Source organism: Hypanus sabinus, chromosome 5 (genome assembly GCF_030144855.1).
Source record: "Hypanus sabinus isolate sHypSab1 chromosome 5, sHypSab1.hap1, whole genome shotgun sequence".
Classification (NCBI taxonomy): Eukaryota; Metazoa; Chordata; class Chondrichthyes; order Myliobatiformes; family Dasyatidae; genus Hypanus; species Hypanus sabinus.
Window position 1 is genome coordinate 108282653 of NC_082710.1, and position 27633 is coordinate 108310285.

The window sequence follows — 27633 nt, forward strand, 5'->3', positions numbered from 1 at the left end:
GTTACATACGAGTTCCGTTCCTGAGTCCATCTTTAAGTCGGATTTGTTCGGAAGTCAGAACATCTGGTATTATTTAGCGTCAGTCAAACGTTTGTCTTAGTATATAGTATATAGTTTACCTTTCTATGCATATAAAACACTTAAGAAATGTGTGTATTCCATTATTTAAACCACTACATTGCTTAGTAATAATTGTAGCTTTCATTGGGGCAGCGCCTTTCATATGCTCCATTATTCTCACTTTATCCGTTATCGTTTAAAACTGTTCTGATTGTTGACCAACTGTAGCCTAACACTTTTCCAATGACCGATGACATTTCACCTCTTTCCAAACGCTTTATTATATCCACTTTTTTTTTCAGTCGTAATCGCTTCCAGTCAATGGAACAGAAAGAATGCGGGCAGTGGTTCCCGAGGTCCACTGGGTCCTAAGGACCAGCAGATTGAGACAGGCTAAATGGGACAAGTGCGGGCTGTGCTGGGTTTGGGTATTTGATCATCCACGATATTCCGCATGGGAATTTAAACTGGAGGTGGCAGTGGTTTTTTTTTACGAGGTTGAGTTGCGAGCTCGACATCAACCTGGCATGGGAATGGTCTATCACTGGATCGAACTCAGGGAAACTCTGTTCTCCAGCCCGGCGCTGATCTCACTGCGCCACCAGTCGACTGGAATGGGGGGGAGGGGCAGGCGGGGTCAGGGTAAATCTTACTAAGAAAATTTTAAGTCAAATACAAAGTTAAACACTCAACACAGTGTCAATGGCAACGACTTCAAATGGCGGACAGCGTCACGTTCTGACTTAAAATGGCGGACAGTGTTCTCCTTCCTTGGTTCATAAATTCAAGTTGTCCGTAAGTCGGATGTTCGTAACTCGGGGACTACCTGTATTAACTTGCCTTTTATGAGCCATACAGGTTCCTTCACGTAGAATAAAGTTTACCATAACCGTCTATTAATAACTGCAGCATGTCGTAAATGAGGTGGCCTTGCACACATTACTATCCAGTTCTTGGTCCTCAGGTTCTGAATAAATGCAATAATTTAACAAAGCTGAATTTTGGCTGCTCTTTCAACAAAGTATTTCAAAAGCCCTAAGACAGGACAGTATAATTTAGAACTTAACCATATAACCATATAACAATCACAGCACGGAAACAGGCCATCTTGGCCCTCCTAGTCCGTGCCGAACCCTTAATCTCACCTAGTCCCACCTACCCACACTCAGCCCATAACCCTCCACTCCTTTCCTGTCCATATACCTATCCAATTTTACCTTAAATGACACAACTGAACTGGCCTCTACTACTTCTACAGGAAGCTCATTCCACACAGCTATCACTCTTTGAGTAAAGAAATACCCCCTCGTGTTTCCCTTAAACTTCTGCCCCCTAACTCTCAAATCATGTCTTCTAGTTTGAATCTCCCCTACTCTCAATGGAAACAGCCTGTTCACGTCAACTCTATCTATCCCTCTCAAAATTTTAAATACCTCGATCAAATCCCCCCTCAACCTTCTACGCTCCAATGAATAGAGACCTAACTTGTTCAACCTTTCTCTGTAACTTATTTGCTGAAACCCTGAAACTTAATCTTTAGGAAGTTTTGCAGTTTAAAACATGTAAGTTTTTTGTTTTTATATCTGCATAGTTATAGTTTGTATATTCCTTATTATCAAAATGGCATGAGGATTGGGAATATAAAAGAATGTAATTTTCTCCCAAGTTAATGGCATTTTTTTTAAAGTAAAGGATTTAAAAATAAGGTATTTCTGTATTCTTCAGGGTTGTATATTTTGACATATGCACTTTGATCATAAATTTTCTTTGAACTTTCTGCATTTGCTCCTCTATAAGTGCTCAACTATCTCAATTTGTTATCCTGCTGAATTAATTTGCTCCATTAAATGTTCAGATTGTCTTGTGCATTCCTTTATTTACAATGAGCAAAACAAAAACTGATTTGAAAACTTAAAGCAAAGTTTTCTTGCAAATAAAAAATACTTAATAGAACAAAGGAAATAGAACTCAGATCTGCAGATGGCTTAAAATTAAAAAGGAAAATTACGTGATTGTAGCTGTTTGGGTCAGGTCGGACATCTATTATGGATAAGGTTGCAAGTATTTGTAGCACAGATGGGATGCACTAGATTTCTGATTGGTTACCTTCGACAGGCGATGTCTTACAGTTCTTATGAAGTGTGTAATGTTACCCTGTCTGCTCTGTAGAGTAATTCAATTTCCCTGTAACCTGTTATTTGATCTCATAATTTTTAAGTAAGCTATGAAGTTCAACAAAGCAGTATTTACACAAATTACTCAGATGCTTCCAGGGTGTAATCAAGACACACAAAGCTAAACCTGGAAAATGTACAGTGTGAAATAGATAGCTCCACTAAATCAATAACACTGTAGGCAACATAAGAGAAGAAAGAGCACCTAATGTTGGGATATTCAATACATATCACAGGAAAAGATCAACTTGTCAAAGGCAGTGATTCTGTCACACTGAAATAATATTTACAGTTGTAACCAAAGTAATATAATAAGCCTTGGCTTTAGAACAGATTTGAAAAAGAGCAATAAAATTGAAGCAGAGTTTTGTCTTGGTTTGGAAAGTAGCTGAATGGTAGGAGACTCAATAGGGCTGATGAGTAAGTGATTAAACTGGATAGATTTGACTAATTGTGAACCAATAGGATCTGTGTTTATATCTAGACTATTCACCATAATTTACAACCATGAAAAAATCCTGCTGTCCCTTTGTCTGAGATCACAAATGCACTCATCAACGTTCTCTTGTTCACCTGAGTTTTACAAGTTGGACACTTTGCATTTGTTGTTAGTAGCATCAAATGAGATTGCTGGTGACCCTAGTGGCTGCATATGTGAAGCTATCAACAACCCATCAGTGTTCATTAGTGGTGGTGTTGCAATCCTCCTGGTGCTGAAAGTTGATCCAAAATCTTTACTCAGTCTCTATCTCAGCTACTGGTAGGTGTTCGTAGGTATAGGAAGCTTGGGGCTTCGTTACATTAGAACTCCATGTGGATGCACAATATTTTTGACTTTATTTTCATGGACAAAGCTGAACAGCTTTCCATTGTTAACTGTCCCCTGTGGATGAGCTAATGGTATATGATGACTGCAGTAGGATGAATGTGCAGAAGAATGTCAACGTTGCAGTTCTTGAATGGGTTCTGTGTTACTCTTTTACAGCCATTCTTGCCCTTTGTATATCCATGAATAAATTGGATCACACTGAGCAGCTTTGGCTAATTTCTTTAGCAGCTTGACTAAACTGCCCCACAATAGCAATATGTAACAGCCTTCTCGGTTTACGGTAATTTTCTTTCATCTACTTTTTTGAGAAAATTGTGGAACTCCTGGATGTAAAACCACACTGGCATCCTGTGGAGGCAAACTTATGTATGATCTGCAATTAGGCTAGGTCAATATCAACAAGTGTGTAATTCACAGAAGTCAGTTAGCAATCATGCCCAGAAATGGTTGGGCTCAGTCGCTTCTTACCGTGGAATCCACATTTGATTGAGAATCAGTAGTGCGCTATTGCTGAATCCAAGAACAGTTTTAAGGAGTGTTGTAATATGGTCAAAGAAAAAGGAACTGATTTTACAGATTGGCCAAATTTTGTGGAATATCAACTAACATAGACAATTGATTACTTGAACATCTATTACTGTGGGAAAAAAACATCAAAATAACTGGCAGTACACCACACACTTCAAATGCAGTTATCAAAAACACTAATTTTATAGGAACTGCAGCACTGTACACCTGATGCTATGTGCAATTTAGGAAACTCATCAATGTGAGGAAGTTAGAAACAAGAAATTGTAGCCCCTGTAGTCAAAGAGACACACACAAAATGCGGGAGGAACTCAGCAGGCCAGATAGCATCAATGGAAAAGAATAAACGGTCGACATTTTGGCTGAGACCCTTTATCAGGACTGGAAAGAAAGACGAAAAGTCAGAGTAAGAAGGTGGGGGAAGAGGAGGAAGAAGTGCTAGGTGAATCTGGAAGAAGAGAGGGGTGAAGTAAAGAGCTGGAAAGTTGATAAAGTCCACCAATAGCTGCATTGCATACTGCTGCTTATTTGCTCCACTATAATAGAAACATAGAAAACATACGGGACAATACAAGCCCTTCAGCCCACAAAACTGTGCTGCACATGTGCCCAAGGTAGAAGGAGATGAATTATACAGCTCTCGTGCACAACAACTCTGAGTAGTTGTGCAGAAAGTTTAAAGTTAATAACTCAGCTCTTTCTACCTTAGATTATGAACTTATCAATCACCCCTGCTGTGGACCACTTTCTGGACTTCTACAAAGAAGGGATCTGTGTGCTCCATGACTGCTGGACTAAGTGTGTAAATGTAGGAGGGGACTATGTTGAAAAATAAATGTGCTAGGTTTTCTAAAATTGACTCCTACCTTAGGTCACAAACTTATCAATCATCCCTCGTATTTTTTTGTGTGTGTGTGACTGTATGTTTCTGCATTTTTATATGCATGATTATGTGTGCTGTATTTGTGCCTTATGCTGCGTATGACTGCAGCTGGTACTGTTTTGCATCCTGGCCCAGAGGAACACTTTCGTTTGTCTGTATTCATGTATAGTTGAATGATGATTAAACTTAAACTTGCACTATAATGCTGCTGCCTTGAGTAGTGATGAGGAGTTTTGGCCTGAAACATTGACTCTTTATTCCTTTCCATTGATGCTGCCTGACCTGCTGAGTTCCTGCAGCATTTTGTGTTTTAGTCTGGTTTTCCAGCTTCTGCAGAATCTCTTGTGCTTACATAATGCTGACAACTGCTTTTCCTGAAAACTAATTTTCTCTATGGATTGAAATGGCATCAAGATTCTGGCTTTTTATATTAGGTGTTTTCAGGTTTCCCCTTAATCCAAATGTACCAACAGTTTTTGGTTTCTGTGAAGTTTTTATTTTTTTATTCCATACATGCTGTTTGAGCAATCTTCAATGTATTTGCTTCTCAGCATGTTTGACCTAATTGTGACCAGACTTGGCGTATCCTCAAAACCCAAGTGGAAAAATGCCAATTTGCTCCACATGATGTTTAGTCACCAGTGCCAATTTTTAAAAAGCACACCCATTTTGGCTTACTCTTGATCTCCACCATCACAGAAGTCAGTGTTCACCTAATTTGGCCGACTCTTTGATTTCTAGAAATGCTGCAAGCACTAAATTTGACAAAGGCATGGACTATTAAAGACCTGCTCTCCAGAACTAGCCTCACCTGATAGTGGCAAGTTACTCTTGCCTCCTAATTCATCTCTGTGCTTGGGTCCAATACGGTTGATTTCTTTAAAATTAAATACTCAATTATTTGGCACAATAGTTAGAACCAGTTTTTAATGCAGTATGCATGAGCTAATATGACTTCTGTCAACAAAAATTTGAATTGAATTAACTATTTGCATCCTTCACATACATGAGAAGTAAAAATCTTTACATTCTATCTCTGTCTAAACGTGCAATGGGCAATCAGTAATTTAAAACAAATAAAACAGTCATGCATTCAAATCATAACATAGGTATGCATTCAAATCAGCATGAGTTAATCAGTTTGATGGCCTGATGGAAGACGATGTCCCGGAGCCTGTTGTCCTCAATTATCCTTCGGGCCTTTTTTTCACACCTGTCTTTGTAAATGTCTTGAATCATGGGAAGTTCATAACTACAGATGTGTTGGACTGTCCGCACCACTCTAGAATCTTGCTGTTAAAGGAGGTACAGTTCCCATACCAGGCAGTGATGTAGCCAGTTAGGATGCTCTCACTTGTACCCCTGTGAAAAGTTTTTAGGATTTGGGGGCTCATACCAAACTTCTTCAACTGTCTCAGGTAAAAGAGTCTTTTTAACCTCACAGCTGGTGTATAGAGCATAGAACAGTTCAGCACAAGGACAGGCCCTTCAGTCCTCATTTGCCGAACCAAATGAATTAGAAATCAAATGGCCAACTAATTTAATCCCATCTATCTACACAATGTTCTTATCATTCTGTTTGCCTCCCATTCACATGCTTATCTAAAGATCTCTTTAAAGTCTTTCATATACCTGCCTCTATCAATACCCCAGGCAGCATATTCCAGGCACCCAAAAAAACAACTTGCCTCTCATCTTTGCAATTATACCTTTATTGTAAACGTATGCTGTCTGGTATTAAGACAGTTCAAATTTGGGGGAAAAAGATACTGTCCAATCTATTTATGTCTCTCATAACAGTATCAGATCTCCTATCAACCTCCACTGCTTTAGAAAAGCGTGTACATACCACATGAGGTCCTTGGTGATGTGGATGCTGAGGAACTTAAAACTGTGACTTTCTCAACCCCAGATCCATTGATGTTGATGGGGGTTAGCCCTTCTCTATTCCTCCTATAATCAACAACGAGCTCCTTTGTTTTAACGAAATTGAGGGAGAAGTTTTCTTGACACCACTGTGTCAGAGAGATGACTTCTTCCCTGTAGGCCACCTTGTTATTATTTGAGAAAATGCCAATCAATGTAGTGTCATCGGCAAATTTAATTAGCAGATTAGAGCTGTGGGTGGCGACAGAGTCATGGGTATACAAGGAGTAAAGGAGGGGACTTAGTACGCAGTCTTGAGGGGCTCCTGTGTTGAAAGTCGGGTGGAAGTAAGGGAACCCACTCTTACCTCCTGCCAGCGATTTGAAAGGAAGTCCAGGATCTAGCTGTACAAGGCAGGGTCAAGGCTGAGGTCTCTGAGCTTCCTGTTGAGCCTGGAGGGAATTATGGTGTTGAATGCTGAACTGTAGTTCAAGAACAGCATTCTCACATAAACATCTTTCTTCTCCAGCTGTGAAAGGATGGTATTTAGAGCAGCGGCTATGGTGTTGTCTGTTGATTGGTTGTGTCCGTAGGCAAATTGTAGGGGGTCCAGTTTGGGGGGTCGAATACTGCAGATGTAGTCCTTGACCAGCCTCTCAAAGCATTTGCTTATTATTGAGGAGAGTGCAATAGGATGCCAGTTGTTCAGACATATTACCTTGGTCTTTTTTGGTACAGGGACAATGATGGATAATTTGAAGCAGGAGGGTACTTTACACTGGGAGAGGGAAAGATTAAAAATGTCTGTAAACACACCTGCCAGTTGTGTAGTGCACATCTTGAGTAATTACCTTAGGATGCCATCCGGTCCTGCAGCCTTGCGACTGTCCACTCTTTGGAAACATCTGCTTTCGTCAGCCTCAGGTTGCAAGTAGTAGCGGTAGCTTTCCTCGGAGGCTCAGAGTTAGCGACATCGAACTGAACTTAAGTGATCAAGCTCATCTGGGACAGAGGCTGCCATGTCAGCAGCACCACAATGTTTGGCTTTGAAGTCTGCGATGGTATGTGACCCTCGCCACAAGTCACATGTGCTATTCATTGTGAATCTTGACTCATTCTTGTCCCTGTATTGTTTGAAGCTTTGATTGTTTTGTGGAGATTGTAGCTGCTTTTCATGAGCTCCTGCTAATTTCCAGCAGCGTCAGCTCTATGTCGTGCAGTAAGTGCTGCTCGTACGGAACTTGATCCAGTGTTTATGGTACGGGATGACCCTGACAGACTTCTGGGGGCAACATCATTGTGAAGCATGTGACTCCATCCGTAAGCTCGGAGACATCCTCATCCTGGAAGACATTCCATTCAATGTCAATGAAGCAGTCCTGCAGCATGGAGACCGATTGGACCAACAGTGGATGGTTTTAACTATGGCCACCTCTTGTTTCAGCTTCTACCTGTACGTTGGCAAAATCAGGATCGAAGAGTGATCTAATTTTCCAATATTTGGACTTAATGTTGCAAATGCTGCATTATAAAACTCAATGTATTTAAATTATAAGCTTCAAAGCAAGGCCTCACACTTAAATCTGTAATCTGGTATGCAGAATTTTATGACTTGTGCTTGTAAATTGTGACCATTTGCTAATGAGGTTAATCTTCGGGGTGCATAAGCAACAAATGAGTAAGTCCATCGCTATTTGCAGTTTTGTGAAATTTATTATAAAGCTGATTTGAAAATGCTGGAGGTCTGTGAGGATATTTTCCATATGAGAGTGGTTACGGCTTTAGTCATCCCTTGGACACTGCCTTGGAAAGTTGGGTTGAATTTTGCACGTGTATCTGTGACTTGAACATTTTGAATAGCAGCCTAGATGGTGCTGCTTGTTCTGACAACGACTGACTTGAAAACACAAGTTTTCTTCACATTTTAAGTCTTTTCCAATATTCTGATGGAGCATGAAGGTTAAACTTTCCTCTGGAGATGGATTCATATCTTTTTTAGCCCACTAATTTTTGACAAATGGTGATTATTTTTTTTACTAATTTGTAACACAGCTCACAGTTGTCACTACTTAACTAAGAACCATCGTAGGCCATCTTGTTCTTTAAGCCTGTTCTCCTTTTCATGTAGATGATGCCTGGTATGATCTTGCTTTTGATTTTATTTTTCACCTGATTGCCCTAAATTTCAGAAATCATTAGCTTTGAATGTACAGTGGATTCAGGCTAATTGGGACTCATCAGGACCAGGACATTTTGGCCCAGTTAAGCAGCTGCCCCCAATTAGCTGAAGTTTCATGGAAATATTTAAGAAGGTACTGCACAAAAAAGACAAACTGCTGTTTAACGAGCAACAAATTATTTATTTAACTGAAATACAGAACAAATTCATTATCAGTGCTACCACAGTGTTATAAAACTGTTTTAGTTCTTGATGGTTGTTGATGGAGGAATTCATCTGCTGTATTTTTATTGACTGTAAATGAACAAAATCAGTGCAGGCGCACCTAGTGCAAATAATGGACTTCTTTCATACAATGCTATTGATGATTGTATCCTACAAATCTTCATTTTGATTGTACCATTCAAGATGATGTTGATGCCTTCAACTTCTTTGTAGATCCTAATTTATTGAAGTAGTGACATTGTTTCATTTTCACTCCTGGCTGTTTTTGGCATCTCAAGCCTGAAAGCTTGAATCCACAGTGAGCAAATCAAATCAACATCTGCAGTCTCTTGTGTTTGTGTTGAGATTCAGGTGGCTCCCGTTTTTTGAACGTTCACTTTACGACAGCTTGCTGTTACCGAAGACTTATATTAGTACCTGTTTTCGCTAACCAAAGAGGATTTTCGCTTTTACGAATAAAAGACTCCCGCTTTATATGTGTTTACCCCGAGAAAGACTACCATGACCGTGAAGCCTTGTGTGGGCAGTTGTGTGCACATGCGTGTACGTGCCAATTTTTTTTCTCTCAATTGATTTTGGCTCGCTGTCTTCCTGATTTTAAGTGGAACTACACCATACATACAATATTTCTACTTTATATAGGCTATATATTTATCATATCATTCCTGCTTTTACTATATGTTCGTGTTATTTTAGATTTTATGTGTTATTTGGTTTGATTTGGTAGGTTAATTTTTGGGTCTGGGAACACTCAATTTTTCCCATATAAATTAATGGTAATTGCTTCTTTGCTTTGCAACATTTCAGCTTACAAATGGTTTCATAGGAACACTCTACCTTCAGATAGCAGGGGAAACCTGTATAGCCCTTTTGAGACATTGTGTGAAAGGAAGAAAATTACTGAAATCAGGCAACTTAATTGTAGTTGAGCTTTCTGTTGTTACACAGACAGAAGTATGTACTAAAATCCTAATGCTCCAATGCGTAGACATACTACGTGATATTTTATTGACATGAAGTCATAATGTAAAGTGATTTAAACAGATTTCTAGTTAATAAAGTAGTTTAAAAAAAACTATTTCACCATTCCCATCCAAGAATTATTTTTTATGAGAGTCTTTGCTTCATATTATGGATTTATCCCACACCATGTGTTCTGCTTTTATCAACTATCAAAGTACATTTATCAAATTATTATTGAAGTGCATTTATGATCCAAGTATTCCCCACAGTCACAAAACAAAGAAAAACCATCAACAGACACAGGCGCACACTCAAAATGCAGCCAAAAGGAGCTACTAGAACATTATAAACCTGAATTAGAGTTCAAATCTACAATTTGCATTGATTTAACCTTGCTCTGGCCCCATCTGCTGACAGTACTGAAGGAAAGAGAGATCATTCGAATGCAAGGACCTTCCCTCGGAAGTTGAGATCAAGAGACCACGCACGTATACGTCCTTACAGTCAGCAGCACGAGGCTGGTAGAGAGCACTAAACTCTCGCTCGCCCTCTGCACTTGTCTTGATTTCAGTCTTCCTTGGTGCTTTAATCGGTGAGATCAGTGAGAGATGGATTCAATTGTGGGCTTACAACCTTCTCCTGGCTTCTGCAACCTCTTGGAACACTCAGCCAGCAGAGTGCCAGATAATTTCTTTACAGAAACTCAATTTTTAGAAATTCAGGTCAAACTTTTGTCATGTGGTTGCTGTTCAGAGCAGCTACTGGAATTGTGACTACTTGTAAAAAGGATTGAGTCATGTTATTTCAACTCTCTCTGGTCACCTTGTTTAATGTGCCAGTGATACAAGAGCCATTCTAATATGTATGACTCAACTATATTACGTGTATATTTGCTCACTGAGCTATTGCATTGAATTTTATACAAAACTAAGAACTGTATGGTATAAAAATATTAGTTGAGAATTCTGAAAGTCAATTGTTATAGGCACAATAGAGGGCAGAACTATCAGTGCATTTCAAAATTCCTCCATTAATCATTAGTTTATTGAGCTTAATTGAAATGTGTTTGCTTTCCAATAAGGGCATGTTTGCTATTTGCCTTTTGAAATGGGATTATTTTAGAAATCAACAGTTGAAAGTCAAAACAGCTGAAAGAGAAGAGTTATTTTGGAGAAAGATTTTGATTATCTAATTTAGGGTTAATGATTTTAGGTTGCTAGTAAGTCAAAATGGTATTCATCGTCTTTTTAAAAAAAAATTGCCAATTTTGTTTTTGGAATGAAGACTTATTAAACTAATATTTTATAAATACAAACAGTGTTAATGTAGGGATGTTATTAATTTTAAAAATAAGAAATTGAGTACTTTCAAAATCAATTGTTGATCTCCAAGCTTCTGAAGCCTTCTATCTCCAAGAAGCCACATTTATAATGATACATTTTCACCCTCTGTATAAGGCAAACCATTATTTCAGTTTCCTGTAGTATTGAATTTGACGATTTATTAAGATACTGATAATGATCTTAATCATTATTTTATTAAAAGTTGTGCCATTATGGCTTTTGCCTGGAGATTGTTATTTCCCATTGTTCTTGCTGTTTGGGGACCTGTTACATTCCTTGCTGTATAGCAAAGGTGTCTGGTTAATTTTGCAATGAAAGAAATAGCAGTGGTATATCTTGATTCACAAACCTCTTTCTGTTATAATTTTGATCTGGTAAAAATGTAATAGTATATAATATGTATTGGTTATAAACAAACAGCTCTCATATTGAAGTCATAGTATTTGGAATAGATAATAAAGAGGGTAGTTTATTTGTCAAAGGAAATTGATGATGGCTGTTCAAGCAGTACTGCTGATGCCTCCCATGGGATTCTTTAGACGCAGTGTGTTCTGATAACGGGAACTGCCTTTCCCCTTTCTTCTGGTAACGTTCCCATAAAAACCAAGTTATAATACCCTTCTACCTTAAGACTTGCAGACCTTCTGGATGTTATTCTATACAGGATGTATCTCTGTCTATGTTCATCAGATATTGCATGTTTATAGCATATGGTAGTATGATTGATCTTTTGGATTGATTGTAAAAAGAATCCTTAGAAGGAGAAGTGGTGACTGCAAATGTTAGAGCAAATGAAAATGAGAAGATTAATCTGCAAAAAAATGTGTGCTTGTAAGTGAATGCTCTGTATTGGTCTAAAAACACGTCTTTTAAAGAATGCATTGTTCAGTCTTTGATATTCAGATGCTGTTTTGGAAGTAGAGAGGAGTCACTAGATAATAGATCAGCAATGCCTAATGATATCTGTTCTATTAATTAGTGTTAGGCGAATGCTTTATAATGAAGCTCATTCTGAAATGCTGATTAAAGAAATTTTCATATTTCTTCATATCCAGATAAAAACTTTGATGATGAAGAATCTGTGGATGGGAACAGGCCATCATCCGCCAGCTCCACATCTTCAAAAGCTCATGGTTCACGACGTCCTGTTGGCATGGGTACAAGTCGTCGACCAGGTTCGTCTGCAGTTGGCTGGAAAAGTACGACAGGTAATTGCAACCTTTTTATTTTCTGTGTTTCTATAAAATTTGCACGTGATAATGTAAAATTTATAGGAAATGTAATATTCCTCCCAACATGTTTACAGAACCATTTAATCACCAATTGATTGAATAATTTAAATTACAATTCTTCATTAATTTCTTTAAGACCATAAGACATCGGAGCAGAACCGTTCAACACATCATCATCATGCTGTTTCATCATAGCTATTCCTGGATCCCATCCGACCCCATACATCTACCCTTTCACCATATCCCTGGGTGCACCAACCAATCAGGACTTTCTCAGCTTCTGCTTTGAATATACCCATGGATGGACTTGGCCTCTACAGTAGTCTGTGGCAGAGTATTCCACAGATTCACCACTCTTGGCTTAAAAAAAAATAATTCTCTTTACTTCTGTTCTAAAAGGTTGCCCTTCGATCTTGAGGCTGTACCCTCTAGTCTGGATACCCCCACCAGAGGAAACTTCCTCTCCACATCTACCTTATCTAGTCCCTTCAACAATTTGGTAGGTTTCAATGAGATCCCACACGTTCTTCTAAATTCCAGTGAGTATAGGCCCAAAACTGCTAAATGTTTTTCATATGTTAACCCATTCATTCCCAGAATCATCGTTGTGAACCTCCTCTGGACTCTGTCCAATTACAATACATCCTTTCTGAGATATGGGGCCCAAAACTGTTGACAATACTCCAAATGCGGCCTGACTAGTGTCTTATAAAGGCTCAGCATTATCTCCTTGCTTTTATATTCGATTCCCCTTGAAGTAAATGCCAATATCGAATTTGCAGCCTTTACCCCAGACTCAACTTGTGAATTAACCTCCTGGGAGTCTTGCACAAGGACTCCTAAGTCCTCTTGCCCCTCTGTATGAATTTAGTTAATAGTCTGCACGATTGTTCCTTTTACCAAAATGTATTATTGAATTGACATTATTACTTGCATCCTTCATATACATGAGCAAAAATCTTTACGTTACGTCTCCATCTAAATGCAATTTATAATAGTTATAATAAATAGTATGGACAATAGAACAGTCAGAATAGCATAGAAATACATTCAAATCAGCTTTGAGTTGATCAGTCTGATGGCTTGGTGGAAGAAGCTGTCCCAGAGCCTGTCAATCCTGGCTTTTATGCTGCAGTAGTTTCCCGGATGGTAGCAGCTGGAACAGATTGTGGTTGGGATGACTCAGGTTCCCAATGATCCTTTGGGCCCTTCTTACACACCTGTCTTTGTTAATGTCCTGAATAATGGGAAGTTCACATCTACAGATGCGCTGGGATGTTTGTACTACTCTGCAGAGTCCTGCAATTGAGGGAAGTACAGTTCCCACACCAGGCAGTGATACAGCTAGTCGGGATGCTCTCGATTGTGCCCCTGTAGAAAGATCTTAGGATTTGGGAGCCCATACCAAATTTCTTCAACAGTCTGAGGTGAAAGAGGTGCTGTTGTGCCTTTTTCACCACATAGCTGGTATGAACAGACCACGTGAGGTCCTCGGTGATGTGTATGCTGAGGAACTTAAAGCCCTTTACCCTCTCGACCCCAGATCCATTGATGTCAATAGGGGTTAGCCTGTCTCCATTCCTCCTGTAGTCCACAGCCAGCTCCTTTGTTTTTGCGACATTGAGGGAGAGATTATTTTCTTGACACCACTGTGTCAGGATGATGACTTCTTCTCTGCAGGCTGCCTCATTATTATTTGAGATTAAGTTAATCAGTGTAGTATCGTCAGCAAATTTAATTAGCAGATTGGAGTTGTAGGTGGTGACATGGTCATGGGTATACAGAGAGTAAAGGAGGGGGCTTGGGGCACAGCCCTGAGGGTACCTGTGTTGAGGGGAAGAGGTGAGGGAGCCCATTCTTACCACCTACTGGTGATCTGACAGGAAGTCTAGAATCCAGCTGCACAAGGCAGTTTGAAGGCAGAGGTCTCTGAGCTTCTTGTCGAGCCTTGAGGGAATTATGGTGTTTAATGCTGAACTGTACATTTCCTGACACTGTATTCCATCTGGCACTTTTTTGCCCATTCTTCCAATATGTCTAAGTCCTGCTGCAATCACATTGCTTCCTCAGCACTACCTACCTCTCCACCTATCTTGATATCATCTGCAAACTTTACAACAAAGCCATCAATTTCACTATTTAAGTTATTGACAAAGAATATGAAAAGTAGCCTTTCCAATACTGACCCTTGAGGAACACCACTAGTCACTAGCAGCCAACCCCTTAATTCCCACTCACTGCCTCCTGTCTGTTAGTCATACATCTATCCATCCCAGTATATTTCCTGTTACATTATAGGATTTTATCTTAAGCAGCCTCATGTGAGGCGCCTTATCAAATGTCTTCTGAAAATCTAAGTAAATGACATCCACTGTCTCTCCTTTGTCCTTTTTTTTGTTGTCATATTATTTAATAAGTTAATTTGGCTGATTGGCAAATTTGGAAATGTGATCTTGAAATAAAACATCACTTTTAATTATCTTTCTGCATACTTGCCCAAAAAAATACAATGCAGATTTTCTTAAGATAAAATATTTGCTTGGAGCTGTCTCAGTACCTTAAAAGTCAGCACTTCTCCTCTTTCTTTGAATAATGTGGAAATCCCTGTTATGGGGTGAATAATTGTTAATTTTAATAATTGCATGCAGAAAATGGCCTTTAAGATTCTGTTCCAGAAATATTGTAAATGGTAATGCTGTTTATTGTTAAATTGATGCTAATCTATCAAATGTTGGATATTGAAATTTTTCATTATTAAAAGATTAAAAGATGCTGTTTTTGCTATTAATAGGCATCTTTGCAAAACCTCTTCTCTTAATAACTAATTACAAATCTTATTTTTGGTTTGTATCTGAATATTCAAGAGTATGGAAACCAAAGCTCTGATTGTATAAAACCCTACTTGGCTTAATACATCAATTGCTAGAGTTGAACAATTTTTTTTCACTTTCAGATTAATATGTGAATGGAAACTTGCATGTATTTAACCCAGGGGTGGGCAAACTTTTTGACTTGTGGGCCACAAAGGGTTCTAAAATTTGACAGGGGGGCCGGACCAGGAGCAGATGGACGGAGTGTTTTGGTAATACACCTCATTAAAAGAAAATAAAATATCATGGGATATGTAGAAAACATGTGCTTTAATTTCAATTGAAAATGAACAAATGCATTACAACAAAATATATGTCTTTGAAGTCCCATGGTATTTAGCTATTTATTGAAGTGACTTTTAAAACACTGAAAATTAAATGAATAAAATACAGCTTTTTTAATAGTAACAGTTATTATTTTAAAGCACTGAAAATTTTGTTATTCTTCAAGATATTATCATCATCACTTTCCTCCTGACTGTCTTTATTTCAAAAACGGTAGGGGATGCAGGTCTACTTGTCCTGCTCCTTCTTATTCAATTGTCCCCCGTGCCAAAACTCAACAACAACCAGCACAAAGACAGAACAATGACAGCGCACCAGTATGCGGAGCGCGTATTTGATCTGGAGCGCATTTTTTATTTTGAGAACGTACGTGCACCTGCGCACTACTCATGTCCATCACTTAACAGAAATGACATGTAACATGTAAGGCTTATTGAAAAAAATATTTTCAAATGCATTTTTTACATAACACAATGAAGAAACTTATTTTTTATTTCAGTGGGAACAGTGTTGTTGGTCTCCCTTTTTAACCAGTGCATCAAAGTCTGGATTTAGTTTTGTTGTGGCAATTCTCAGGATGGATCTGAGGTGTTGGTCAGTTAACTTGGATCTGTGGCTGGCTTTGTTGATGTTCATGACGCTGAACGCCTGTTCATACAAATAGGTCAAGCCGAACAAAGAGTAAAGCGCAAATGTGGAGAAATACGTTGCACCTCAACAAAGGTCAATGTATATAGAGTGCATCATCTATTGGGAAAACACCAGAATTGCGGGGAAAAAAACGTTAACAAGGTTTATCAATATAATTTCATCAAGTTCTGGGGGCCGGATTAAAAAGCTTAACTAAAAGCATATGGCCCGCGGGCCGCAGTTTGCCCATGCCTGATTTAACCCCATTGTCTTCTCAAAAACTCTGGAAAATCAAGCAAACGTGTCGCCTATTTTCCATTCACAATTACAGCCCAAATATACAGACTCCTACTGCTTTAAATAATCCCAGGAGAATGTTCTGAATCCCTAGGATTGGGAAACAGTTACTTCAGGGAATAAAGCCAATTTCCAAACTCTCGAGCATTGTGTTTAAAAATTTCTGATTAGAATATATTTAAATCGCCTGTGGGATCTTTGAGGAATTGAATTTACAATTGTATCTTAAAATCTATTATGTTGTTTTTTGGTCTAAATTCTGGAAAATGTGGATGTAGAATTATTGAAGCTTGAGAGGATTCCAATTTGTTCATTGAGTGACACTGCAACTTTAAGTAACTCGCCCGATCATTTATTCACTGTAGACCCTGCTTCCTGTTACCTAAATGCAAAAACAAAAATGTCCATAGAGAAAGAACTCAAGAAAATTGGAGTAGAAGTGATCCGTTAGGCCCCTCAGGTCTGCCCCCCCCCCCCATTCAATATGATCATTGCTCATCTATGTTTGTCTTATCTCTTCTTCTATGCTAGTTGCCATAATTCTCTGTTCCCCAGTCTTGCTAATATTTAGCTACCATTTAGCTACCTCTATGTTAAATCGTCAGACTTAAACCACTGTTTAAGGGAAGAGAATTCCTTTGATTTACTAGAGAAAATTTCTATGCAACGGGGTTGGAAATGACTGGCCTCCTCATTTTGTAACTTGTTCCTCTTATTCTTGAATCTCCCATAAGTGAAATCAGAATCCGGTTTATTATTATTGACGTATGCCATAAAATTTGTTATGTAGCAGCAGTACATGCAATACATAAATTACTATAAGTTATAAAAAGAAATTTACCCAGTGGCTGCTTAGTTAGGTTAAAGTGACCGCCTGCTCTTAATGCAAATATCTAATCAGCAGCAACTTAATGTATAAAAGCATGCAGATGTGGTCAAGAAATTCAATTGTTGATCAGGCCAAACATCAGAATGGGGAAGAGAAATGATTTAAGTGACAGTGACCCTGCCAGTCAGGGTGGTTTGACTATCTCAGAAATTGCTAATCTCCCGGGATTTTCACACACAGCAGTGTCTAGAGTTTACAGAGAATGGCACAAAGAAAATCCAGTGAGCAAACCAAGAGAAAATCTGCAGATGATGGAAATCCACAAAAGGCTGGAGGAACTCGGTAGGCCAGGCCGCATCTATAGAAAAGAGTACAGTTGACGTTTTGAGCCAAGACCCTTCATAGTTCTGTGGGCACAAGTTCTTTGTTAGTGAGAGAGGAACAGGAAATACTTACTCATTGCAACAGAGGTGTGCAAAAAAGCATTTTTGAACACACCACGTCGAAGCTTGGAAGTGGGTGGGCTACAGCAGCAGAAGACCAAGAACATACACTCAGTGGTCACTTTGTTGGGTACAGGAGGAACCTAATAAAGTGACCATTGTGAATATAAAATAATAAATAATGGAAAAGGAGAGCAAAATAGTGAATGTTCATGGATTCATGGACTAATCAGAAATCTGATGACGAATGGGAAGAAGCTGTTCCCAGAACATTAAGTGTGCATCTGCAACCTCCTGTCCCTTCTCCCTAGTGGTAGCAATGAGAAAAGGGCGAGTCCTGGATAGTGAGAGTCATTAGTGATGAAAAGTGCCTCAATCTACCCTGTCAAGCCGCCTCAGTATCTTTTGCTTGAATAAGTTCACTCTTCATTTTACTAAATTCCAAGGAATCCAAATCAAGTAGTCAAACAGCTCCTGAACGGACATTACTCTCAACCTAGAAATGAACCTGGTGGGTCTCCTGTGGGTTGCTTCCAAAGCTCTGTGTACTTTTCTTTAGATAAAGGGAGCAAAACAGTGTACAATATTTGTACTGCCTTTGTGTTCAAAGCTAGGTAGAGTATTAAACATCTTTTCAAAAATCTCCTGCGCCAGAAGCTTTCCTCAGGGGTTTTAGTGAGAAAACTCTGAAACTACAGATATATTTGTAAACCAAATATTAGATTTAACACCGAATCGTCACATGTCTAAATATACTAATATTCTTGATTATTCTCATGATCAGTGTGAAGGTAATACACACATGCTGTAGTGGTGTGCTACACGCAGTGCTAAAATTACGACATGGAGTCGGTAACTGCAGTCGAAGGAAAAAACTTTATTCGAAATCCTCAGCCTCACTTTTAAGCCTCCCTCAGCCTGCCTCCTGTGGCGCAGAGGCTCCAAAGCTCTGTGCTCGCAAACCCCCGTAGGCTATCTAATTGTGAGCCGGTTCGGATGTGCCAGGAAATTGGTCGCCACATAACCCCCCCCCCAGAACCGGCAATACACCCCCCAATGTCCACAGTCTGGGCTAGAACCTGCTTGGGAGGTTGGCCTCTGCGCCGAGGTGCCGGAAACTCGGCCGGTTGTGCCAGGTCCACATGGGCCGGTTTGAGGCGGTCCACCGTGAAAACCTCCTCTTTCCCCTCAACGTCCAGCACGAACGTGGACCCGTTGTTCCGGAGCACCATAAACGGCCCCTCGTATGACCGCTGCAGCGGTGGCCGATGCCCGCCTCTTCGTACAAACACAAACTTACAGTTATGCAGGTCTGGGTACGCAGGTCGGGTTCCGCCCGTGCTGTGAAGTGGGCATGGGGGCCAGGTTACCGAGCTTCTCGCGTAGTCTGCCCAGGACTGTTGCGGGATCTTCCTCTTGCCCCCGTGGGGCTGGTAGGAACACCCCGGGGACGACCAGGGGCGCGCCGTATACCAACTCAGCCGACGAGGCGTGCAGGTCATCCTTGGGCGCTGTGCGGATGCCGAGTAGGACCCAGGGAAGCTCGTCCGCCCAGTTGGCTCCTCGCAGGCGGGTCATGAGGGCCGACTTCAGGTGACGGTGGAAACGCTCCACCAGCCCGTTCGACTGTGGGTGGTAGGCAGTTGTGTGGTGCAGCTGAGTCCCCAAAAGGCTGGCCATAGCTGACCACAGGCTGGAGGTGAACTGGGCGCCTCTGTCGGAGGTAATGTGGGCCGGTACACCAAAGCAAGATATCCAGGTGGTGATCAGGGCTCGGGCGCAAGATTCGGAGGTGGTGTCGGTGAGCGGGACCGCCTCTGGCCATCTTGTGATCCGGTCCACGATAGTCAGGAGGTGCCGCGCTCTGCGCGACACTGGCAGGGGGCCCACGATATCCACATGAATGTGGTCGAAATGCCGGTGGGCGGGATGTAACTGCTGCGGTGGGGCTTTGGTGTGCCGCTGTACCTTGGCCGTCTGGCACTGCATGCACGTTTTGGCCCATTCACTGACCGGTTTGCGGAGTCCGTGCCAAACGAACCTGCTGGAAACCATCCGAACAGTCGTCCGGATGGAGGGATGCGCCAAGTTATGAATGGAGTCGAAAACACGGCGCCGCCAGGCTGTCGGGACGACTGGACGGGGCTGGCCGGTGGCGACGTCACAGAGTAGGGTCCTCTCACCCGGGCCTACGGGGAGGTCCTGGAGCTGCAAACCGGAGACTGCGGTTCTGTAACTCGGAATCTCCTCATCCGCCTGCTGCGCCTCTGCCAGTGCCTCAAAGTCTACCCCTTGGGAAAGGGCATGAACGGTAGGGCGAGAGAGCGCATCCGCCACGACATTGTCCTTACCCGAGACGTGCCGGACATGCGTCGTGTATTCAGAGATGTAGGACAGGTGGCGTTGCTGGCGGGACGACCAGGGGTCGGACGCTTTCGTAAACGCAAAGGTAAGCGGTTTGTGGTCCGTGAACGTGGTGAAGGGCCGACCTTCTAGGAAGTACCTGAAATGCCGGATTGCCAGGTAGAACGCCAACAGTTCCCGGTCGAAAGCACTGTACTTGAGCTCGGGTGGCCGCAGGTGTTTGCTGAAAAACACCAGGGGTTGCCAGCGACCTGCGATGAGTTGCTCCAGCACCCCACCGACTGCCGTGTTAGATGCGTCCACTGTGAGGGCGGTAGGGGCGTCCATTCTGGGTTGTACTAGCATTGCGGCGTTCGCCAAAGCTTCCTTCGTTTGAACGAAAGCGGCGGCGGACTCCCCGTCCCAGGTAATGTCCTTGCTCGGACCCGACATCAGGGCGAACAGGGGGCACATGATCCGGGCAGCTGAAGGGAGGAAGCGGTGGTAGAAATTGACCATACCTACGAATTCCTGAAGGCCTTTGATCGTGGTGGGTCAGGGGAAGTGGCGGACCACATCTACCTTAGCGGGCAGAGGGGTTGCCCCGTCTTTAGTAATCCTGTGGCCCAGGAAGTCAATGGTATCGAGTCCGAACTGGCATTTGGCGGGGTTGATTGTAAGACCGTACTCACTCAGTCGGGCACAGAGTTGACGGAGGTGGGATAGATGCTCCTCACGACTGCTGCTGGCTATGAGGATGTCGTCCAAAAAGATGAACGCGAAGTCCAGGTCCCGTCCCACCGCGTCCATTAACCGCTGGAACGTCTGTGCGGCATTCTTCAGGCTGAACGGCATGCGGAGGAACTCGAAAAGGCCAAACGGGGTGATGAGAGCCGTTTTGGGGACGTCGTCAGGATGCATCGGGATTTGATGGTACCCTTGGATGAGGTCTACCTTGGAGAAGATCTGTGCGCCGTGCAGGTTTGCTGCAAAGTCCTGAATGTGCGGCACAGGGTAGGTAGGGGTCCAGTGTGGTAGCCTCGTTCAGCCTGCGGTAGTCGCCGCACGGTCTCCAGCCTCCCGTCGCTTTGGGCACCATGTGCAGGGGGGAGGCCCATGGGCTGTCGGACCGCCGGATGATCCCCAGTTCCTCCATCCTCTGGAACTCCTCCTTCGCCAGTCGGAGCTTGTCCGGGGGAAGCCGCCGAGCGCGGGCGTGGAGGGGTGGTCCCTGGGTCTGGATGTGGTGCTGTACGCCGTGTCGGGGCATGGCCGCTGTGAACTGCAGTGCCAGAACCGATGGGAAATCCGCCAGGATCCTGGTGAAGTCGTTGTCGGACAGCGTGATGGAGCCGAGGTGAGGGGCTGGCAACTGGGCTGCACCCAGGGAGAACGTCTGAAAGGTCTCGGCACGTACCAGTCTCTTCCTGGGCAGGTCGACCAGTAGGCTGTGAGCCCGCAAAAAATCCGCACCCAGAAGCTGTTGGGCTACGGCGGCCAGTGTAAAGTCCCACGTGAACTGGCAGGAGCCGAACTGTAGCTGCACCTGACGGGTGCCATAGGTCCTTACTGTGCTGCCGTTCACGGCCCTCGGGGGGGTACCCGGTGCCCTGCTGCGGGTGTCCTAACTCGTTGGAGGTAAAACGCTGATCTCAGCACCAGTATCGACCAAAAACCGGCGTCCCGATCTTCAATCCCACACATACAGGAGGCTATCCCGATGGCCAGCCACCGTAGCCATCAGCGGCCGCTGGCCCTGGCGTTTCCCGGGAACTTGCAGGGCGGGCGACAACGGCGGGCTTCTGCGCCCCACCGCTGGTGGTAGAAACACCAGTGTTCCTTGGGCCGTGGGTTGGCGGGCTCTGCGGCCGGGCCTAGACTGGTTTGCTGCTGGGAGCGTGGCTTTTTGGCGTTCCACAGCAAGTCCGCCCGGGCTGCCACCTTCCGGGGGTCACTGAAATCCGCGTCGGACAGCAGCAGGCGTATGTCCTCGGGCAGCTGCTCCAGGAATGCCTGCTCAAACATGAGGCAGGGTGTGTGTCCATCGGCTAGAGACAACATCTCATTCATTAAAGCCGATGGAGGTCTGTCGCCCAAGCCATTCAGGTGCAGTAAACGGGCAGTCCGCTCGCGCCGTGAGAGTCCGAAAGTCCTGAGGAGCAGGGCTTTGAATTCCGTGTACTTGCCGTCTGCCGGGGGCGACTGTACGAACTCCGCGACCTGGGCCGCTGTTTCCTGGTTGAGGGAGCTCACCACGTAGTAGTAGCGGGTGTCTTCTGAGGTGATCCGGCGAATGTGGAATTGGGCTTCGGCTTGCTGGAACCATAGGTTCGGTCGCTGTGTCCAGAAACCCGGCAGTTTCAACGAAACCGCATGAACAGAGGCGGCGTCGGTCATTTCTGGTCCAAAAATCATTTGGACCGTCGGGGTCACCAATTGTTGCGGTGTGCTACACGCAGCGCTAAAATTACGACATGGAGTCGGTAACTGCAGTCGAAGGAAAAAACTTTATTCGAAATCCTCAGCCTCACTTTTAAGCCTCCCTCAACCTGCCCCCCCGTGGCGCAGAGGCTCCTAAGCTCTGTGCTCGCAAACCCCCGTAGGTTATCTAATTGTGAGCCGGTTCGGATGTGCCAGGAAATGGGTCGCCACAGTGCAATGTTTTATAACTATGCCGTGAGTTAGGGCGAACTAGTGGTGCGGTGCGGGTGATTTGGTTAATAGTGTTGAACAATAAAGATACTACTTCCTTGAAAGTGCATCTTCCAAATGTTTACCAATATCAAGAAAACTTCTCACAGGTGCTGCTATTTCAAGGGCAAATGGAGATGATGTCTTTCTGCCATGTGTGCTGTAAGTTGAAATCCAAATTAACTTGCACAGAAAACTACTTAAAAAAAACAGCTATGACTAGGAAGTGATGTTTATACAAAACAAACTATATGTAAAACTTAACAGTACCTCCATATAGGCCAGTTACAATGACTAATTAATCTATTAACCAGTCCTTTCGTCATTGTAAATTGTCCTGTGATTAGACTAGGGTTAAAAAGCTGGCTCATTGGATCAGAGGGGCCTGTTCCATGCTGTATCTCTAAATAAGATTATACTCAGTTTTCCCAAATGATCAGATATTTCCTCTTCAACTATTGACTGCAGCATCTTTGCCAACAATATATATTAACCAAATTGGCCTATATTTCCCTGCCTTTTGACTTCTGATGAGGGAATTAATCACATTGGCTGTTGCCAGTGTTCTATGAAGGTCCTCCCTTGGTTACAAACACCTGACTTGTGGCAGTCCGATGGGGTTGAATTTGTCAGGCACTGAAGGGTGGGGACAGAGCATCTTGTGTACCTTTGCTCCTTTCCCTACACACACGCTATATATGTGGAGGGAGCAGAATCTCTCCCTCATTCACTGAGAGTCAGAGTTTGGCTGGCAGCTGTTCTTTCTGTGCCTGATGTCTCTTCCATAAAAGCTGACTCTGTTATCTTTTCCCATATACGCTGTTTATTTATCACTTTTGAGCAATTTGGGTTACAAATGATTCTTAGAATGGAACCCAGTAATAACCTAGAAACTGCACTGGAAAATAGGATACCACAAGAAAGGGGAACAATTTGCTGAATTGAGCAAGTTTTAGAAAAAAATGTCAACCAATGTTTTCAGCCACTTCAAACTTTTGAATGCAAGGCATAAGTTCATGGCAATTTATTTACCTTTATCCAAAATTTTGCCAAATCTTTGTTTTGTTATTAATTTGTCAAGCATATTTTCCAGAAGTCCCACACCTACCTTATCTGCTTTCTCGTTATTTTGATACTACGTGCAAGTTTTCTCTTAAAACGATTTTCTCATGAACTTTTTAGTCTTTTGCTACTAGATCCTAAAATCATTGTGATCTTCTCACCTGCCACCAGCTTTTTCCACTTTTCATGCCCAAGTTTTTGATTTAATATCATCCTCAATCTCCTTCATAAACCACAATTGTGCCCCTTTCTCATGAATCCTGCCTTCTGGAAAGAATATATCCCAGCTGAGTGTAACCTATATACTATTTGAACAGTTGTCAAGTTGTGATACAGATGTGTCCCTTAACTAACTTTCTCAATCCACTTTAGATGACTCCACCTTTATACCATTTTAATTAAATTGAAGGCAATGATTTTGGTTATCTGATGTTCACCCTCACTACATCCTGACTTGTATCGTGGTCTCACTATCATTTAGGGTAGGGGTTCCCAACCTGAAGTCCACGAACCCCTCATTTAATGGTAGGGGTCCATGACATTAAATAATGTTGGGAACCCTGGTTCAGGGGATTCTTAACCACAAGGTGTCAGAATAGTCCTTTCTAGTTACTCGTGACAAAATCTAAAATGGCTCATTTCCAGGTAGATTTTTTAAATGTACATTTTTAGGAACAAAAAAAATTCTTGAGCCACTTTCAAATTCTTCTGCAATACCTTTGCAACTTTGGGATTCAGTGAACACTTGAGGTTTCTTCCAACATAGATATTTCCCCACTTATGGCCTAGTGTCTACTTGTGTCTCCTTTCCCTTGTTCATAATTTTAATCCAAACTAATTCCACATTATTATCCACTTACATCATTGTTCTGATAGCTTCCTTGATTAACAGTGCTACTCTCTTTTTGGCTTATTGTTTTAGAACATCATATAACCTGGAATATTGAGTACCCAATCCTGTCGTTCTGGAACCACCTTCAGATCAGTGCTATCTACTCATCTTTAAATAAAGAGCATTAACGATATTTTTTTTACATGTTTTGCTAATTCTGGATTTCCTCTGTTCTGAGTACTTTAGTTCACATTTTCTTCAGCATATCACATTTGCCAATTTTCCTCTCACTATTCTATGTCATCACTTGCTCATTTCCTTTTGATTTATTAAATAATTCTGCCTAGTCAATCATGGAAAGAAACAAAAGAAGGAAGCCAGACAACCGCGTGAATGGGGTTGATTCTAGTCAACAGAACAACACCTCGCTCGGTAGGGGTAGTCACGTGCTGCAGGTGACACCAGACTGTCGTCCAGAGACTTTAAGCAATAGGGAAAGGCTTAGGGTAGCAATATGGAACATCTGTACACTTTACCAGAAAGGAAAGTTGGTCAGCACATTAAATGAAATGAGGAGGTTGGAAGTTCATATCTTAGGCCTTTCAGAAATTAGATGGACTGACAGTGGCAAATTCACTAAGAATAGTTCTCTGATAATGTATTCTGGAGGTCAACAGCATATGTATGGAGTTAGAATTATTTTAAACAAACAAATATCAAAATGTCATGGGAAATTGGGCCACCTTCCACACAGTTTTCCCCTTACATTCCTCCTTCACCTTTCCTGCCTATCCCCTCCCTGCTTCCCCTCCCCCACCCCTTGATCTTTCCCCTTACTGGTTTTTCACCTGGCACCTACCAGCCTTCTTCCCCCCTCCCCCCACCTTCTTCATAGGGCCCCTGCCCCCTCCCTCTTCGGTCCTGACAAAGGGTCTCGGCCCGAAATGTTGACTGCTCGTTTCCATGGACGCTGCCCGACCTGCTGAGTTCCTCCAGTGTGTTGCACATGTTTCTTTGACCACAGCATCTGCAGTGTATTTTGTGTTTAATTACCTTGGTAGTTTTATATCAGAAGATGCTTGAAGTAAAGTAGAAATAAAAAGAAGAATTGCCATTGCCAAACCAACTTCCAAAAAAATGAAACCCATTTCCCAACAGACACATTTCTATGACAACAAGGCTTGGGCTACTAAAATATTACATCTGGTCAATCTTGCTATATGCTTCTGAAACATTAACTATAATACCAGAACTCCAAAGAAACTTAGAAGCAACAGAAATGCGGTTTCTTAAAAGAATGCTGAAAATATCATACAGAGATAGGGTAACTAATGAGACATCAGAAAGGGAGAAATAGAATGCCTTACATTACAAGGCCATAGGCCTGGCAAACGTGGGAGAGGAAGGCAAAGAAGAAAATACATGGACACTGTGAAAGAAAATCGCAGCACGAGGCGGAGGGGGAAGAGGTAAAAGAAGCTCGGAGAGAAGCTGTTCTTTTTTTAACTGATCACGGCAAAGAGGCTAAACTGTGCAGGCACGTGACGTAACGCGCCAAAGGTTTAAAAAGAAAGACTGCCATATACAGCGGCCATCGTCGGAGTGGACTGAGGCAGAGCGGGTCGGCTTTGGCTCAATCAGGCTTCAACGAGAACAGGCAGAGGCGAGGTTTGAACGGGGCACATCTGCACAAGTGTGTGAAAGTCGGCCCGCAAGGCAGTGGGAGAATTTAAATAGCGAGCAGAGGCTGAGTACAAGCTTCACTCCAGGTGAGGTAAGGCTGGGTAAGCTCCTTTAATTAATATAATAAGCTTAGGAGTAGGTAATGGAGGCAGCAGTTGGGGCAGTTGAATGCTCCGTTTGCAGCATGTGGGAAGTCAGGGCGAGCACTGTTGTCCCTGATGACTATACCTGCGAAAGGTGCATCCAGCTGCAGCTCCTGACAAACCATGTTAGGGAACTGGAGCTGGATGAACTTCGGATCATTCGGGAGGCAGAGACAGAAATAGACAGGAGTTTCAGGGAGATAGTCACCCCTAGGAGTCAGGAGACAGGTAGTTAGGTGACTGTCAGGAGAGGGAAGGGGAATAGACAGGAAGAGTAGAGCATCCCTGTGGCCATTCCCATCAACAATAATTATACTGTTTTGGATATACCGTTGGTGGGGACAACCTAGCAGGGGCAAGTTGCAGTTGTTGCGTCTCTGGCACCAAGGCTGGACCCTCAGCCTAGAAGGGAAGGAGGGAAAAGAGGAGAGCAGTAGTGATAGGGGATTCGATAGTTAGGGGGACAGATAGGAGGTTCTGTGGAAGAGATCGAGAACCCCTTATGGTTTGTTGTCTCCCTGGTGCCAGGGTCCGTGATATCTTGGATTGAGTTCTCAGTATTGTCAAGAGGGAGGATGAGCAGCCGGATGTTGTGGTCCATGTAGGGACCAATGATGGGGGCAGGAAGAGTGAGGAGGTCCTGAAAGGTGAGTTTAGGGAACTAGGTGCCAAGTTAAAGGACAGGACCTCCAGGATAGCAATCTGAAGATTGCTACCAGTGCCATGTGCAGGTGGGTTTAGAAATAGTAAGATAGTGCAGATCAACATGTGGCTGAAGACATGGTGCAGGAGGGAGGGCTTCAGATTTATAAATAATTGGGCAGTTTTCCAGGGAAGGTGTGACCTGTTCCGGCGTGATGGTTTACATCTGAACTGGAGGAGGACAAATATTCTTGCAGGTAGGTTTGCTAGAGAGGCTCCAGTGGAAATAAACTAGATATGAGGGCGGAGGGGAACCAGAGTGCAGAAACAGATGTATGGGAGAAGGAAGAAAAAGAAGACAGTAAAGTTCTTTGTACTGTTAGAGATAAACAGAGAGGAAGCGGTAGAGGATTTTTAAAATGCATTTATTTAAATGCTTGGAGCATTGCAAGAAAGGTGGATGAGCTTAGAGCATGGATTGACACCTGGAAATATGATGTTGTAGCTATTAGTGAAACATGGTTGCAGGAGGGGTGTGATTGGTAACGAAATATTCCTGGATTTCATTGCTTCAGGTGTGATGGAATCTGAGGGACAAGAG

The 27633-nt window shown here is 42.6% G+C and overlaps 1 protein-coding gene across 1 annotated transcript in view; it reads left to right on the forward strand.

Annotated features, from left to right (window-relative positions):
* clasp1a (cytoplasmic linker associated protein 1a) overlaps window positions 1–27633 on the forward strand; it is a 341123-nt gene that overhangs the window by 133185 nt on the left and 180305 nt on the right. Inside the window, exon 9 of the mRNA XM_059970314.1 lies at window positions 12106–12258. Coding sequence (XP_059826297.1) covers window positions 12106–12258 — 153 coding nt within the window. The remainder of the gene's footprint in view (window positions 1–12105; window positions 12259–27633) is intronic.